Below are 13,578 nucleotides of genomic sequence, written 5' to 3' on the forward strand. Positions count from 1 at the left end.
GTGAAAGACTTAGTGGGTTTGGAACTGCTCTTGTTCCTTCTCTCCTGCTTCCAGGTCTGTGCTAAAGCATCAAAAAGCCATTTCCTCCCTGAATCTCAAACAGAACATCACTGTCGAAGCTGTCTGTCCTTTGAAAGTCCCCAGAGTCTGTTTTCCTTCTTTCTGTGCCCACAAAGAGATGACCTTTGGGTTGGTTGGTTTGTGAGCTTCCTATTTGGTCAGTTGGCAACTGGACTCTTGTAGTTTTTGTGAGTTCATTGGTACTGATGTTGTATTTTACTACAGTGTTGTATTGTTTTCAATAGAGTGATATTTGTGAATTCTTACTAGTGGAACTTTTATATGATTTGGGAGTCTCTGAGATGCAGCCCATTTTCGGAGTTTAACTATACTGCAATGTAGCAAAAGGGCTGCGGTGGCTCAAGTGGTTAAGATGCTGAACTGCAGACCAGAAGGTCGGTAGTTCAGAAGTTCTGTTCCAGCGTGGGTTTGGTAAAACAACAGAGTGAATGTTAGATGCAGAATGGGCCTGTGTAGGATTGCCAGCCTCCGGTGGGGCCTCAAGTTCTCTCAGACTTACAGCTGATCTCCAGACCATAGGAAGTTTCCCTGGTGAAAATGGCAGCTTTGGAGGGTGGATTCTTCGGCATCACATCCCTGTGATGTGATTTCCAGTGAAAATCCAGATAGTTTGAGTGCACTGAAAGTTCCTGTATCATCAACCAAGAAATTTCACAATGTTGCCCTGACCTGGATAGCCCAAGCTAGCCCGATCTCATCAGATCTCAGAAGCTATGCAGAGCCGGCCCTGGCTAGTATTTGGATGGGAGACCTCCAAGGAATATATGGGTCGTGAATGCAGAGGCAGGTGATGGCAAGCCACCTCTGAATGTCCCTTGCCTTCAAGCCCTGCCAGGGGTCGCCAGAAGTCGGCTTGACTTTGATGTCCCAGAAAAAAAATCACAATGTTCACTCTGGCTCCCTTAAGACCTCCTTGGCCTTATTTGAACTTCCCATACCTCACCCCTTGCTTTCAGTTTTGCCATCTGTCTCTTCTGCTGTCTTTGTCATGAGCAGAAAATTTTACCGACATGTCCCAACACTGATCATTTTGATATCACCGCACAACGGTGAGCAGGCCCTAATATTCCCAAAGCTACAAAAAATATCTCACAAAACTTGAGACCAAATCTGAAGCGCCAGTAGATTCTCTCAATAAGTTATTTGACTCATAACTTGCCTGCCAGCTTTTAAGGAAAAAACCCTATAATTTTTGGGAGGAAGATGGGGAACTTCCCAGTTTACTGAATTAAAATACTTTGGCAGATGTTCCTTTGCTCTTTTCTTCAGACTGCCAGAGGAACATACTCTGCACTCAGAGTGACCAGCCAAAAACCTTTTGCTTTTAGGAATGTTGACACGTTACTTATTTCTGACTTCTTCATATGCTTTGGGCAGCCAGGATAACTTTATATTCTTGACTTCATAGGACAAGCCAATGTTATAATCCCAGCAGTATTCTGGAGATAACACCTTACTGGGCCTGTTCCGGAGGTAGTACTTGTTTAAGTGGCTTTCGTCATGCCAAATGGCTTCCAAGTTATGTTCTTTGTCTTTTCTGATGCCTTCATAGCATTCCCTGGTGAGGTTGTAAATGCGTTGAGGGGTGCCACCAAACACCGCTGCGTGATAATAGAAGTCCCCCTCCTCATAAGGGATGTATGCAGCTGACTCAGGGTTCCTCTCATAGGTAAAAACTCTCCTGCTTGCTTTATAAAACCAAGCTTGGAGTTGGGCCACTGACTCATCCAGCGTCTCTACCCCGTAGTAGCTCTCAAAGACTTGGTCAACATCCATGCAAAAAAGAAAATCCACTTCATGGCGGATCCGGCTCTCAATGAGGTCTCCAATGGTTTTCATGCGCATCATGCTGATGTCTTGCCACCGGCTCTCCTTTTCTACCGGGATGACCTTCAGTCTCCGAAGGGGATCCAGCTCAATCGATGGCACTCCTGAGATGTTGTCCACCATGATATAGAAGATAACATTGTGGCCAGGCATGAAGTAGATGTTTGCTGAGGTTAAGAAGTTCTTCAAATATTTGTCTAGGTACCTGGGGGTAGATCAGAAGAAAAGTCACAAACCTTTCCCAAAATTAAGTCCCAGTTGAGTGGGTGACTGTTTTGTTTGACCAGTTAAGATGCCACTTGGTTGTTTTGGCAAGAAAGTAGATCTCCATATTCTGCTCACTGAAATATATCTCAGGTTCACCTCCCCCCTCCAAGAAAACTTCAGTCTAAAATAGATGCATTGAATGCACATACTCACTTCTAACCTGACCATACTGCTTCCTTGCCATTGAAATTTGGGTTGTGGGCACACATCTGTAGCTGAACATTGCTTCCCTCTCTTACACAATTTTAGGTGCATCCACCTTGCATAATTGACCACAGAATTTTGGAACTTTGCAGCAACAAAGCGAGTTCTAAACTCAGATACCCTGAGAATAACTCCCCTTTATAAACAATATGTACCTTCTCCTTTAAGTCTTCCATCTTACTTTACTGATCTATCAAATTTCGAGAATATGAAAGAATTCACTAAAGCATGATTGGATATCTTACCACTGGCACTGCTAAAAGGCCGCTATAACAGGATTCCATATAACAAACGTGTCTGACCCTGTGATCAAAAATCTATCGAGGATTTAGGCCATGTGGTTTCTGCTGCCCAAGATTCGCACTAGAACATGAACAATATCTTGGGAATATTTTATCATAATACCCAGGGAGAACGGACAATAGACTAATTGTACTACTTGCTGATAAAAGTAAGTGGGTAACATCACAAACGGCAATGTTTATCGCAAGGGTGATAAAAGCTTTCCTCAAAACCATCTACTGTTAGTGTGGCCGATGGATAAGATTATGTGTTATGTTTACTGTTTGATTTGTTGTTCAGTTTTAAAAGGTTAACTTGATTTTTGATTACTGTATTGTATTTTCTCTTGATGCTGTTCTTGGTGCTGTTTGTTAAGGCCATCAGCTAATGCAATAAAGTTTATAAGGATGAAACTCAGATTGTCTGTTGAGATGGTGTACTGCAACAGAAGATGATATTAGATTGTATTTTATGTGTTCGTATTATGTGTTCATATTTGTCAAAATAAACAGAACAAGCACAACTCCCCCCACATGTTCACTTTTAAGCACCCCCCTTTTCTTTTAGACTGAGAAAGAACTTCCAATCACTGAAAGATCCTACCTCTTGCCTTTATGAATCATTGTTCCAGACATTCCTAATGATTTGAAAGGGGTAAGCCTGGAGCAGTAAATCAGGCATAGAACATCAGAGCCTCTGCTGCCATCTCTGCCCCAGGAGGGACACTGGTCCAGTGCAGAGATGCAGCAGAATGACTTCTGTTCCTCTCAGAAGAGGCTGACTGGATGTAGGTGAGGCCAGAACTAGAAGTCTCATAGAGACCACACAACAGAGTCTTCTGTGTGGGATCGTATTGGGACACATTAGTACATTAACCTGTATGACTAACTTACATGATACATGAGCAGATCTCTCAATGCACATGGTTTGGAAACATCAGTCATAAAAATATGAAACTGTCTTTAATGTATTTTTAAAAGCTCTAGAAAAGTTTAATATTTATTATAAATAACAACAATACTGCACTTAGTGATTAAGCGGCACTCACTTCCCAATGGCAAAAACTGTCAAGCCAACTGTGACATTCTTCCTCTTGTAATGGTCCTCTAAAATTGATCTCTCGACGGTTCCATCCCAGATAATGGGGGCTGACCAAGGTGTCAGTGTGTCCACATCCATGCGAGCCCTGACAAATAAGAGGGAGATTACTAAGACCCATTGACTCACCTAATGTCATCCTTAGCAGCTGTAGCACAGGCTAAAATTCGGCAAGTACAACTTTCCCCCAGCATAGAACCTGGGGAGGATGTGGTCTGGGGAGGGGAAGAGGTATACCTCAATGAGGTATAATACCATAGAGTCCACCCCTCAGAGCAGCCATTTTCTCTAAGGGTATTAATCTCTGCAGTCTGAAGGTCAGTTGTAACTCTGGAAGATCCCCAGGCGCCACCTGAACAGCTCCTGGTTACCATAGAGTTTTTGGCCAAAATGGTAGAGTGTTGATGTGTGGCGTGCCCGGTGTGATGACGTCATTTCCTGGTGACGCCATGGCAGTGTGCGGGCTTTGTGTGCATGCCGAAGATCCAGGCATGGACCCAGGAGCCCCCCGCTGGAAGGCTGGGAAGACCTGGCAACCCTACTGGCAAACCTTTTCCCCAAAACCCAGCATCTGGTGTGGGCTGGGAGGGGGGAGGATTCCACAGTCCAGCCAGTCTTCTCTCAGCCTCAGTACTCAAGCAGATTAAGGCTATTAGGAGCCAGCCCCTACTATGGCTAGAATAATTTGCACAGGAAGTTTCTGGGCCCTCAATCTGCTCATCCCTGGAGTTAGGGGGAAATCACCAAAGTACCAGAGGGAGGTATGTATGGAGTTGGCACTGCCAAGTTCCAAATACAGTAACTGCTCAGATCTTTTTAAGCAAACACTGAAGCGGCACAAACTTCCTCAAGGCTTCCTAACCGTAACTTCAAACTCACGTCAACATTTTCAAAAATCTTGGATTCTTCACAGAGTGGTCCGTCCCCATCCCCGTCCCCCCCAGTTTTGACACAGCATTCCCTACATAAGTTGTTCTCTATACGCTGGCAAACATTTTCATATTCCTAGTCAGTAGCACAGGCATAACAGTCTCCAAAGGGATCCCCACTAAAGAAATGAGCACAATTTGCGGTCCTTCAGAGGCCCAGGAAGTACAATGCTCTATTGTGAGGCTCCTTGAAATCCCCTGGCTTGAGAGGTGGGCCTTTATGAATCCTCAGGCTCTGGGATAACCTTTGACTTCATTTTGAGTTGGTTCTTCATGACTCTGGTCAAGATCGGTCTGTTTCAGGCCTTATTTAGTGCCCTGTGGGCTGGCTGCCCAGTGTCCTACCGCAGCTCAATTTCCCACCAGGAATGAGGGGTTTTCAGGGTAAAGAGGCCAGCTTGGTGCCCCACTGAAGCAGCACCCCTGTTTCCCAAGCAAGGGAGGGGGTCCATTTGGGCTCCTAATTAGGGACTATAATGGAAGGAACCTCTCACCCTCTTTTTGCAGCATTTTAAATATCAGGTTTTTCTAAACGACATTGTGGATCCGTGCCAAGGCCTCCCTTCACCCTTAGTATATCCGCCTGTTTATTAGAAGGTGAATGTGGGATTTCCCGTCAGGATCTAAGCTGTAGCCCTTAGAGAAATGGACAATTACACAGGCTGCCCTGAGCAACTAGAAGGCAGGGTGCGATAAAATTGTGCTAGACAGATGCCCTCTTAAAATAAATGTTTGGAATTGAAAGGCAATTTGGAAATCCTCATCCCCAATTTCCCTCCCTTGGATACCCTGTGAAGGGTATGAATAGGACAATTTCTTCTCCTGACTTCTTTTTTTCTTCTAGTAGACCTGATCACTGTCTGTGTTCCATGCCTGCTGGAACACTGGGCCATTTTTGTGGCTTTTTGTCCCCCCCCCCCCCGCACGTATCTACATCCTCTGTGGGCGGCCTGGTTTTGCTGCTTTCACTGGCACAAGCCACCATGTTTACTAATGATGTTTGATTATTGTTGGAAAGGTCTGGAGGAAGTCTCTCCTTTTCCTGCCGGAAGATGTGTCTGAGGTAGCCTGTCTGTGTTAAAATACCAACTGAACTGTTTTTAGCTGCTTAACCCCTCAGTTACAGACATCAGATGTCAAGTCCTTTGTTTGCACTTACCACATGTCCTGACCTGGACTGTTTTGTTGGTTTCCTTACTGGGTAAAAATGCTGTCATCCCCACCACAAGCTGAAGAGCCCAAAGTTTTGCAAGGGCACTTCTTAAGCTTAGTTGTTAAAATGGGAGTACTTGGAGTTGCTTTTAGAAATTTTAGTGCATCCAGTCAACATGGCGGACCTTCCTGTTGCTTCTTCAGCTGAAAGCTGAAATTAAATGTGGTACTAGGATCTGTATTTTTGTCCTGTTTTGTTGCTTTTTGCCATTTTGCTTTCTGTCTTTTAAAAAAATGCTATATCACTTTATGACTTTTACATTAAATAGCCTTTTTTTCTCTTGTCTAAAAAAAAAATCCATGCCTTTCACATTCTTAGTGCTCTGGTTACTTGCCAGGGTGTTACCCTGTGGATACTGGGACTTCTTTTGTTCTTTATGCAGGAAGATGATAATAAGATATTTGGGTTGCTGAGAAAGAAACATCTAGTAGCAATTTACAACTCTTTGGGGAAGTTTTTGGATCCTGGTTGGGTCAGGAGAGCCTGAGAAAGCAAGAGTTTGATCCAGAAAGCATTTTGCATGTTCCATCTGCTTGGCATGCAGGAGGTTTCAGGTTCAGCCTCCAGCTTGCTCAGTTCCAAAGGATCAGGTAGTAGCTGATGTAAAATACTCCCCCCCCCCTCCTGAGACCCTGGAGAGCAACTGCCAGTCAGAGTAGAAAATGCTGACCTTGAATGGCCAGTGGTCTGACTTAGTAGAAGGCAGATTCATGTGTTTTCCATAGGCAAATATAAAAGTTCTATGCAGAACTGAAGCCTCTGGCACAGATGTCCAATATCATGTAAAACATTTGCCAGAGGACAGTGGGAAATGTGAAGATGAACAGCTCTGCCTTACAGAACACTAACCAGTGACCAGATGTTCTGAAAGCATCTCGTTTTTAATTTTTTTCAGAGAAAGCCATTTCCCAGTGACTCTTGTCTGTACTTAATTTAGCAGCCTGTTTTCAGGCAGTTTGTTTTTCCAGGCAAAGCAGAAACACCCGTGACGATCCCTGAACAAAAATGCTTTAAAGCTGGGCTCCCACCCAACCCTTTCTGAGCGCAGCCTCTCTGCATGCTTTCAGTTCTGCAAGACCAGGAGAGTTCATTTTGGAATACACAGTCCTAGGATACTATAACACTGATAGAGTGTTATTCTATGATATGCGTCCCAGAGTGCACCTTTAGTTGTGCAGCAGTCTGCATCTCATCCTGACTCATTTAATTATTGCAGGTATTAAAGTTAGTTCTTGCAAAAGCAAGAACTAACCTTCCTGCAATGCCTCTTCTTTTGTAAGGAAAAGTATTTTGCAGTCTCAGACTGGCTATTATTTCTATTCCCCCTCCACTTAACGGAGTAGCCACAGTTTAGTATTAGAGCAAATGCTTCATATGTAATCTGGCCACAGCAGCCTATGATTTGATCATATTATTGCAATGAGGTGCCTATAAAGTCTGGTACAGACTGCAGCAGCAATGTTTATTGCCAGTGTATGTGAGTCGGGTAAGAGTAAGAGTAAGACCTAACATGAGAGTCAATAAAGGAAGCCACAGCCTTCAGTCTGCAAGGTTTGAGTATGGCTGTTGCCATTTGGAGGTCATTAATTCATTGGGTCACTATAATTGGGAAGTGATTTGATGGCACATAACACACAAGTTAGTACACAACATATCATCAGTTTTTGAAATATCTTTGCTAGCTGCCAGTATGCTTTTGATCAAGGTTCAAAGTGCTGCTCATTATCTATAAGACCCTAAATGGTCTGGGAGGGACCAAGGTATATAAAGGACCACTTTCTCTCAAATGAGCATGTCTCTCTGTTAGGATAAAATTTTGCTCTGTGTGTTCCCTCCTTCACCTTTGGAGGTGGAGAAACAGAGACCGGGCCTTCTTAGTTGAGGCACCTTGGGTATAGAATTGTTCCCTGCAGGGGTCGTTTCGTAGAAAAAGAGCTAAGGGGACTCATTAGCATAACTCATTAGCATATGCCACACCCCCTGACATCACCGGAAGTGTGTCATAAGGCCACACACCCCGCCCCCAACGGTCCCGGCCGCTGGCGCCGGCCTTGCAGCTCCACTGCCGAGCCCCATGAGGGGCCCGGTGTTAGACCTGCAAGGCCGGTGGGAGTGCAAGGAAGCCCTGCGAAGGCCCTCCCTGGCCCCAGGCAGGCAGGGGTGGGGAGAGGCAGGGAGGAAGCAACTTACCTTCCCTCTTCTTCTGCCTCCTCCTGGCTGAATGAGGGCCGGAAGCGGGGCGGCCGGAAGCAGGGGGCGGGGCTTCGTCATGTGCCCCGCCCCCATACCTCACCCGGGGGAACTGCAATCCCCCGCGATCCCCCCCAAAATGACCTCTGGTTCCCTGGGGAGATTTGCCTGGTGCCAATTTTGTTGAGCTTAAAGTACCAAGTGAATGCATTTTTATTTTCCTGAATGTTTTTGCTGATTTCTTTGTTCTGTGTAGTTTTTTCTTTCTTCTTCCTATCTTGCATTCATTATTTTTAGACAGCAGCATTTATTGATGTTTTAAGTTGGAATGCAGCTGGGGTTTTTTACCGTGGTTTCATTAAGCTCTCTATGGATTTATGGCTTGATGCTGTAATGATGCAATAACGATGCTAAGAGTGTGAGATAAAAATATCTGAAATAAGGGCAGATTTCTACTAAAAGAATTTTAATTCATTCACAATCAGGCGCAGTGCTGACTCCTCCCCCACAAAGGAATCCTGGGGATTGTAGTAGCTTCACAAGGCTGCTAAGAAATCTAAGTTACTCACTGGCATCTTCTTATGGAACAAAATACTCCCATGGTTCCTCAGGGAGCAGCTTATGGCAGAAGCTGTGGGTCACTACTAGAGCATCTGCTTTACATGCAGCAGTTCCCAATTATCAGTGTCTCCAGGTAATAAGACTGGGTAGTAGGTGATATGAACTCTTCCTGAGGCCCCGGGAGCTACTCCCGGACAGAGTAGACTAGCAGTCTTTTTGAGCCTGCAGACACATTTGGAATTCTGACATGGCATGGTGGGCGCAGCAACAAAATGGCTGCTGCAGGAGGCAGAGCCAGCCACAAAATGACTGCCACAGTTTAACTCCAGTAACAGTGCAGATCCTTGTGCTGTGGTGGCAGCTGCTGCCAGTACAATGTTTTTGAAAAATCTGCACAGCCAATTAAATTTGCAAAAGCCTGGCCCCGCCCGCTTCCTAAAAACGCTTGGCGGGCACCAGAAAAGGTGTTGGTGAGTGCCATGGCGCCCCTAAAATCCCCCTGCAGCGTTTCTGGGGAAAGTATGTCTCATGCAATGTGGTTCGAGGAAGGATCTGATAGCTTGCCATTGCAGTCAGTTGCCGTCTCCTGGGGAACTTGTGGTCCTGTGTTGCTGTTCAGTTCTATGAACTCTTGCCTTGCTTGTGAAGGGTAGCTGGTGCTGGTTGGTGCGTGAGATTGTTGGGGACATTATTTTGCCCTAATGAAGTGATGGCTGGAGCCCAAAAGGAACTTCCCCAAGCTATTACTTACTGCACACTGAAGCTAGGGAGCTCATTGTTTGGAAATGTATGTTTGGGGCAGGGTGGTGAAAACTGAGCTGATAGAGTCCTTAGTAGCATTGATACACCTCTTGTCAAGCTGAACTGATGTGCCAGATGCGTTCTTTACAGTAAGCAAGCTTAGATGCAACCAGAGCATGGATAACTGTTCATTTCTTTCCTGTAATGTGCTCTTTGAAACCTTCTTGGAAATGTTGTCTGGTCCCAAGCATTGCATTGATGGTGTTGACATGCTGCCATGGTCATACAGCTTCACTGCTCCTGTTTTTTGGGACCTGCTCCCTGCTTAATCACTGCCCAGTTTTTCTCCTTGTTTTTGCTTGCAAGGGAAGCTTGGCTAACAGTTTTTGCTTGTAAGAATTGCTGTGTTTCTTGTTCTTCAGGGTTCATGCTTTGCCAGGAGTCTTTTGCAAGTCCTGTTTCTAAATGGGAGATGGATGTGTCTCATCTCTAGCATACCTGCCTATAAACTTATGTGCATGAGCACTAAGGCTTATGCTCTGCACACAGCCTCTCCTTTCATACTCTGTAGCTGCTGAGGTATGTGTTGATGGTGGATAATTGATAATGGGGAAAGGGGGGCCTTTGGCACTCAGCAAATGGGGGAAAGGGCTTGGCAGTGGCCCTGGTATGAGGACTGGGGTGGTACATGCATGTCCCTGTTTTCATTTCTGACATGTTGGAGGGCATGCAAGAAGAAGAAGAGGAGGAGGAGGAGGAGGAAGAGGAGGAAGATGAGATTGGATTTATACCCCGCCCTTCAATTGAAGTCTCAGAGCAGCTTACAAACTCATTTTCCCTTCCCGTCCCCACAACAGACACTCTGTGAGGTAGGTGGGGGCTGAGAGAGCTCTGAGAGAACTGCCCTTTCAAGAACAGCTCTGACAGAACTATGGCTTGCCCAAAGTCATCCAGCAGCTGCAAACGGGGGAGTGGGAAATCTGCACAATTCACTACAACACCAAACATGGTTCCTCTGCATTAAGAGAATGACAGCTATGCCAGGGGAGCTCAGTGCCTCCCAGATGTGAGCAAGCCCAGTTCTGATTATGACAAGAGGGGTGGCTTCAGCTTTCCCCTCACCTGCACCATTTTTAGTCCTGAAATGGCCACAGGGAACTCTGTTGCTAAAATATGCAGGGCCGGCTCACCCTCTAGGCGAACTAGGCATTCGCCTAGAGTGCCGGGCCATGGATGGGGTGCCAAGCTGTGCCTCCCCTCCTTTGGTGGCAGCGGGGGGGAAGAGGCGGTGGTGGCGGCAGCAAAAGGGTGGCTGGCTCCAGGGGTCTCCAGGTCTCCAGGCCCCACCGGGAGGTTGGCATCTGTGCCACAAGGCAGCCTTGCCTAGGGCGCAGAAACACCTTGAGCCAGCCCTGAAAATATGTTGGTTACATGGCTTCACAGTGACAGAACAGTTCTATGAGCTGAATTCCCAGTTTATTTTTAAAAGTGCAGTTATCAGTTGAATGGGGTCCTGATTCGGAGGGGAAACAAACCTTCAACCCAGGCTGTTTCCTCGGCCTGAAATGGCCCTAAAGAGCTGTGTTCTCTGCTGAAGTAAATATAAGGGTCCCTGTTGTGGTACCAAGACTGTGGCAGGTCATGTATTACCCTCAGGTGCTGTGTAAACCTCCCCTTATGCCCCAATATCTTGGTTCTGAATTTATATTTCTTACCTTGGATTAAACCACTGAGGCAATGATACGTTCTTTGGTTCTTGATTACCATATTCATTCCTGCAAGAAATCAAGACAGGTTGGCTAGGACACTGCATGCAATGAAGAAGATTGTAGGGGAGAGCACAAATTATGCCAGGAGTGGTGGGTTTAATTAAGACACTATAGGGGAAGTTGGCTGTGACTTGACAATACCTTGTGAGTAGATAGGAACTCTCAGTCTGGGGCAAATGATGCACTGTATTCTTGGTGCTTGGGGGGGGGCAACAGTGGGAGGGTTTCTAGTGTCCTGGCCCCACTGGTGGACCTCCTGATGGCACCTGGTATTTTTGGCCACTGTGTGACAGAGTGTTGAACTAGATGGGCCATTGGCCTGATCCAACATTGGCTTCTCTTTTGTTCTTAATTACAACAACAACAGAGATGGCTCTGCTGTTCTGTGATCCCCCTTGAGGCTGCCTTATACTGAATCAGAGCACTGGTGTATCTAGCTCTGGAGTGTCCACCCTGCCTGCATTGGGTCTCCAGGTCCTCTGGCTGGGGAAGTACAGATGCTGGGGACTGAACCCATTTACAAAGCAGGTGCTCCACAACAGAGCCAAACATACAAGTTTCAGGCCTATGGGTTTCGGTTCTGGTTTACATGGTCTTCTTACCTGGGGTTGAACCAGTCGCGCTGTCAGCTAGCTGTCATTTTTCATGTGCACCTGTCCTTTCCTGACTGTGGCGCTACGGCACATGCTTGCTTGCTTGCTTTGCTGGCTAGCTGTAAACAGCGATAGGGAGGCTCTCCTGAGACAGTGCGAACTGGCGCTGCCAGACTGGGTTATCTGACTAACCTTGAGGGAAAGGGAGGGCTTGCGTTCCACTGTTGGTGTGAATATTTCTGCTCTCATGGGGCACGGAGACATTCCCGCTCATTATGTAACCTCCCGCCGGGAGAATTCCCACGCACGCGCTTGGATTTCATTTGCTTAGCCATTTACAGCATCATGCTATATGAAGGGATGCATCCACCCCATTGTCATTCCTAACAATATCCCTGTAGACCATGGCAACGGACCTGTAATCTAATAAAGCATAACGTTCCCCTGGAGTCGTGTGTGGAGATTTACTTGCTGTTGACCCTGACATGCGTATGGTCAGCCAGCGATCTATTTCATTTTTCAACTCGGCGATCTGTAGTTTCCTGTATATGAGAGAGAGAGAGAGAGAGAGAGAGAAAGAGCAGATAGTCAAAGAACTTGGAAACAACATGATACCTTAGCTAGAACAAAACTAGTTTGGTCATAGCCCCAGTGTTCAAGCATGTAGAAATTGGATCCAGGTTGAATTCAGCACATTTTCTAATTAAAAGGATCTTGGGTAGTTGTACTGGGAAAGATCCCCTGAGACTGCCAGTTGGGCAGAAGTAGAACAGCTGGATCAATGGCCTGGCTTAGGTTGAACAGCTTCATTTATCGCTATTGTGAAAATCTAAAGGTGTGTGACCATGGAGATTCCTGATCCAAGGCACTCTCACTGTGTGGCATTCCTGAGAATTCCTGAATCAATTGTTAATTATCAGTTCTTGTCTGAGCGAGTCAAGTATCACTTTTCAGTTTGTATGCAAAGCCACAGTAATATATATGCGTGTGTGTGTATTCCTCATTGTACTCCTACCATCATAAAAAAACCAAGCCAATGAGCAGTAACTTCAGCTGCAAAGTGCAAAGCTGTAATGATGAAAGAACTCTGTTACCCAGACATATGCAGGTACTATAATTTGCTTTAATGACTGTGTTAGTGGAAGGTCTGTTGACCATATGATGAAGATGATGAACTAACAAATGGTTCAGGAATGCTCCAGCTATGAAGAGGAAATAATAAAGACAAAAAAGGAACTGTCAAGGAGAATTGATCTTAATTCTAAGGAAACATATAATAGGATCAGGCCTGTGGGTATGAGAAGTACTGTCCTATATTAAATGCTATCTGGACCCCCTCCACACACACAGTTCCAATTCTACCACCTGCAGATAATTACAGGGAAAGGATGACTTGGTAACAGAAAAGCATCCTAGGGTGGAAGCAGATACAAACACAGGCCAATTTCACAGGTGCTATTTAAAGTGCTTTTTAGCCTTTCTCTTGCTGTGTGATAATAAAGGCCAATGTAGATGGGTAAATATCAGATTTCTGAATTGATTGGCTGTGTGGGAATGCTGGCTTATCTCATTTTCAACTTCCCTGTGCTTTAACAAAATGGTATGTATATTTTTTGATAATGGATAAGCATAGTTTCCAGGCAGGTTGTAAGGTGTGTTGTACATCAGAACAGAATGTTTAGTCAAAGTGTCTGACACGCTCTGTATAGAAACTGAAAGATGCAAATGATAGATTCCAACTGAGCATATTTATATCTTGGCAGAGAACCAGGGCTTGGTCATTATTGCCACTTTATTCTCTGGGCATATGTGTGCAAGTGGTC

At 45.5% G+C, this 13,578-nt stretch overlaps 1 protein-coding gene across 4 annotated transcripts in view; it reads right to left on the reverse strand.

The window, feature by feature from the left end:
- Positions 1–919: 919 nt before the first annotated feature.
- The window catches only part of LOC107118477 (N-acetyllactosaminide alpha-1,3-galactosyltransferase-like), a 75,848-nt gene continuing 63,189 nt past the window's right edge, over positions 920–13,578 (reverse strand). For all 4 annotated transcript variants that reach the window (XM_015420828.1, XM_015420826.1, XM_015420830.1 and 1 more), the window contains 4 exons: positions 12,172–12,297; positions 11,109–11,168; positions 3,710–3,847; positions 920–2,113 (listed from right to left, as the gene is read on the reverse strand). In XM_015420828.1, coding sequence (XP_015276314.1) covers positions 1,423–2,113; positions 3,710–3,847; positions 11,109–11,168; positions 12,172–12,297 — 1,015 coding nt within the window. In that variant the 3' untranslated portion in view covers positions 920–1,422. The remainder of the gene's footprint in view (positions 2,114–3,709; positions 3,848–11,108; positions 11,169–12,171; positions 12,298–13,578) is intronic.

Source organism: Gekko japonicus, unplaced genomic scaffold, assembly GCF_001447785.1.
Source record: "Gekko japonicus isolate JY-2015 unplaced genomic scaffold, Gekko_japonicus_V1.1 scaffold2095, whole genome shotgun sequence".
Taxonomy (NCBI): domain Eukaryota; kingdom Metazoa; phylum Chordata; class Lepidosauria; order Squamata; family Gekkonidae; genus Gekko; species Gekko japonicus.